This window comes from Lottia gigantea, assembly GCF_000327385.1.
Source record: "Lottia gigantea unplaced genomic scaffold LOTGIsca_219, whole genome shotgun sequence".
Taxonomy (NCBI): domain Eukaryota; kingdom Metazoa; phylum Mollusca; class Gastropoda; family Lottiidae; genus Lottia; species Lottia gigantea.
The window spans coordinates 90236-93449 of NW_008708547.1; the positions used below are offsets into that span (position 1 = coordinate 90236).

General features: G+C 35.4%; 1 protein-coding gene across 1 annotated transcript; it reads left to right on the plus strand.

The window, feature by feature from the left end:
* Positions 1-715: 715 nt before the first annotated feature.
* On the plus strand, positions 716-2715 carry LOTGIDRAFT_143948 (hypothetical protein; the record flags this gene model as incomplete). The annotated part of the gene is made up of 2 exons (XM_009054476.1): positions 716-836; positions 2540-2715. 2 exons carry the CDS (start codon positions 716-718, stop codon positions 2713-2715), a joined length of 297 nt encoding a protein of 98 aa, XP_009052724.1.
* Positions 2716-3214: the final 499 nt, after the last annotated feature.

The window sequence follows — 3214 nt, forward strand, 5'->3', positions numbered from 1 at the left end:
AGCACTTTCACCTGGACTTGGATTAGTAATATGAACTGACGTGTCCGGAACATTATTTTGGTTTGGATGGACTAAATTTCTCACACAGTTAGAAGGTAGAGACACATTCAGATGATCAATGCTCTGAGAAGTTTGTGATTGAGAATTAATATTTACAATTGGGGGAGGAGTGTTAGAATTTACACTAGGAGAATTACTGAGCAGTTGATTATCATGAACAACTTTTGTCCCTTGATGATGAGGAAAAAGTAAATTATTGTTCGTTTGAGATGACAAAACTTTTTGAGTTACATTTACCTGGCCAGAAGAACTGAAAATAGAGTTTGTTGTTGTTGCATTAGAGGTAATGCTAATGTTACTTATGTGATTATTGTTGACGGGGTTATCTGGTGGGATTTTTGACAATTCTCTGTTGGAGGAGGATGCTAACTGTGACTCCAGGGACCCAACCAACGCATTGACCGCACTCTCGTCTATTTCAGAGGAAAGTAAATCATCAATTGAACCTGGGTCCGCCATTTCCCTGGCTCGCCAAAATTTATAATGTAATGCGCATGCTTAAAGAAGAGTTGAATCTTGGGATGGATTTTGAGTTTGAAGCGCCCTCTGGTTTCAGATGCTGAAGAACGCCATTTTCACCAAAGACTGTCAAAAGTTTGATATTTTAATCCACAAGCATCTTCCCTAAGAGTACACTCATCTGTTAATCGCAGTCATGAGTGGGGGAATTCCTTATTTAGGGAGTAAGATAAGTCTTATTTCGAAAGCTGAAATTCGGTACGAGGGCATTTTATACACAATAGATCCAAATGAATCTACAGTTGCACTGGCAAAAGGTGAGAAGAAAGAATCGCGATTTCAGTTAAATGCCACCACTTTTGTATCGCAAAGTACCCCATTTCCCAAACTGGCCATATATTTATTTGTCTTTCCTATCCATAAATCAGAGTTGTTGTAAATAGTCAAAAGGCTAAATTAATGAAATATTCGAACCGAAAACGAAACAAGCGAACTTGGAAGTTCATTCAAAATCCGAAAATGATATTCAGACTAGGTCGAGTTAGTAGAATGAAACTATCAAATCTGACGGTGCAAGTACACTGGTCTCAATGTTCAGTCATCAGATTCAGGAGCATAATTTATCTCAATGTACTCATCACTGTCAGATAACTTTTAATATGACATCTAATTTTAAGTCACACTCCAAATCTGATGACAGTAACTAAAGTAACCAAATTTGACACATAATTCATAAATTGGTTTTAGTGTTCTGAACAATGTTTAAGAATAATCAGAAATGGTACTATTATGTTGTATAAAAAGTCTTTTAAACCATTTTCTTGCAATTACTTTCTGACTACTATGATCTTTGAATTAAATTTGTGTATCATTTAAAATGTAAAGCCTTCGAAGACAAATGGCATACAATTTAAAATTTCCTCTGAAATATTTATGAAATGAGAGAAAATCCAATTCCAACCTCAATGTAGTCAGAGAGTAGATCTACCATCATCGTAGTCCGAAACATTTGCCTCTATTTTAGTCTCAAAATGGATGTTTTGGCAGTTGTCAGCTAGAGTAGTCTTCTCAGAAGACTACGTTAAATGGGGATTTTCCACACCTCCAAGATACGTTTTCTTTAACATAATATTGAATTACGATTTTAAGATGATTGTAAATTAGTGTTGGGCACCACGGTAACTTTTGTTTTGTTAGTATCAGGTGAATATGACCTTTGAACTTTTGGCTGCACATGCAGTGTTAAATGGCGGATGCTAGATCAGTTTCTCCAAAAAAAAACTGATGGAACATAGGGAGCAAATGATGACTGAACTCCAAATATACCTGTGCTTTGCACATCCGAGGCATCTAAATAGGATTAAAACCCCTGCGGAGATGCGGAATGTCCCATGTAACAGGACTTATTAATCTTATTATTTCTGTCCCTACACCTGCTGACTTCAGTCCAAATAGCTATCAGAGGCTGGAATAGAGACAGATGTTTCGGTCTACCATCATTCATCATTCATCGGAGCTAACTGAATTAGCTAGGCCTATATTTATATTTATTGCATTCAGCCTGGTAAACACATAATTTGAGAATACCTGATTTGAAAACAAAACTTATTTCTCCATTAATCAAGTCTGTTGCCAGAAAGTTTAATAACTGAAGCTGAGTACTCAAAACATCCATGGATTTCAAATTTTATGTTTCATTTGGTATGCTAAAAGCAAGCTATTTTCTTAGCAAAGTAAACAATTTTTTGAATTTTGCCCATTATTTTAAGAGAATTGGAATATCAGCTTCAAAGTAGTACTGATGTTCTTTGCGACTGATATTCCAATTCTCTTTAAAAATATGGAAAAAATTCAAAAAATCTTTTTACTTTGTTCGGACATTAGATCTATTGTTTAATCAGGCTTTGCCAATAAAATGATTTTTTAAAGTGAATTTGAATATCTTTATCTGCTTCAAAACAGTTCTGTTTTTCTGTGTCTTGCAAACTTCAGTATTTTTATATAAACTTTATTATTTCAGTTAGGTCTTTTGGTACCGAAGACAGGCCTACAGACAGACCAGTTCCTCCAAGAGAAGAAATATTTGAATATATTATCTTTCGTGGAAGTGATATAAAAGACCTTCATGTGTGCGAGCCTCCTAAGCAACAATCTATCCATGGTTTGCCTGCTGACCCAGCCATTGTTAAGGTATGATTTGATATCTGTTCACCTTAAGCTCAATACACGATTTTATGTGACAATTTAAAAAAAAAAAAATTGTTCATTTACAATAATATTTAATATTAAACTACCGTTAGTTAAAATTTGTTTCCTTGCATTTCAGTCATCACAACCTAATGCTACAGGTGGTGTTTGTCAACATGCTGGTGGTTACACACCAAATTTTCAACCCTTTGGTGGGCCTCCCGCTCAGATGTATAATCAGTACAGTCAACAGCCATCTGCACCCTCTGCACCAAATCAGCCTTTTGTACAACAAGGTGCTCCACAACCTGGTGAGTTTGATTGTATTCATTATATTACAATAGATTAGATTTCCATAAATTTCTTCAAACCTTAATCCATTCTGCTGTTTTAATCTTAATTTTCTTACTATAGATAGAACTAAGCACAATGATTTAATTTCATAATAGGTTCCCGGGGTGCCTCCCCTAGTCTTAATCGGGTTTCACCTACTATGGATCAAGGTGTA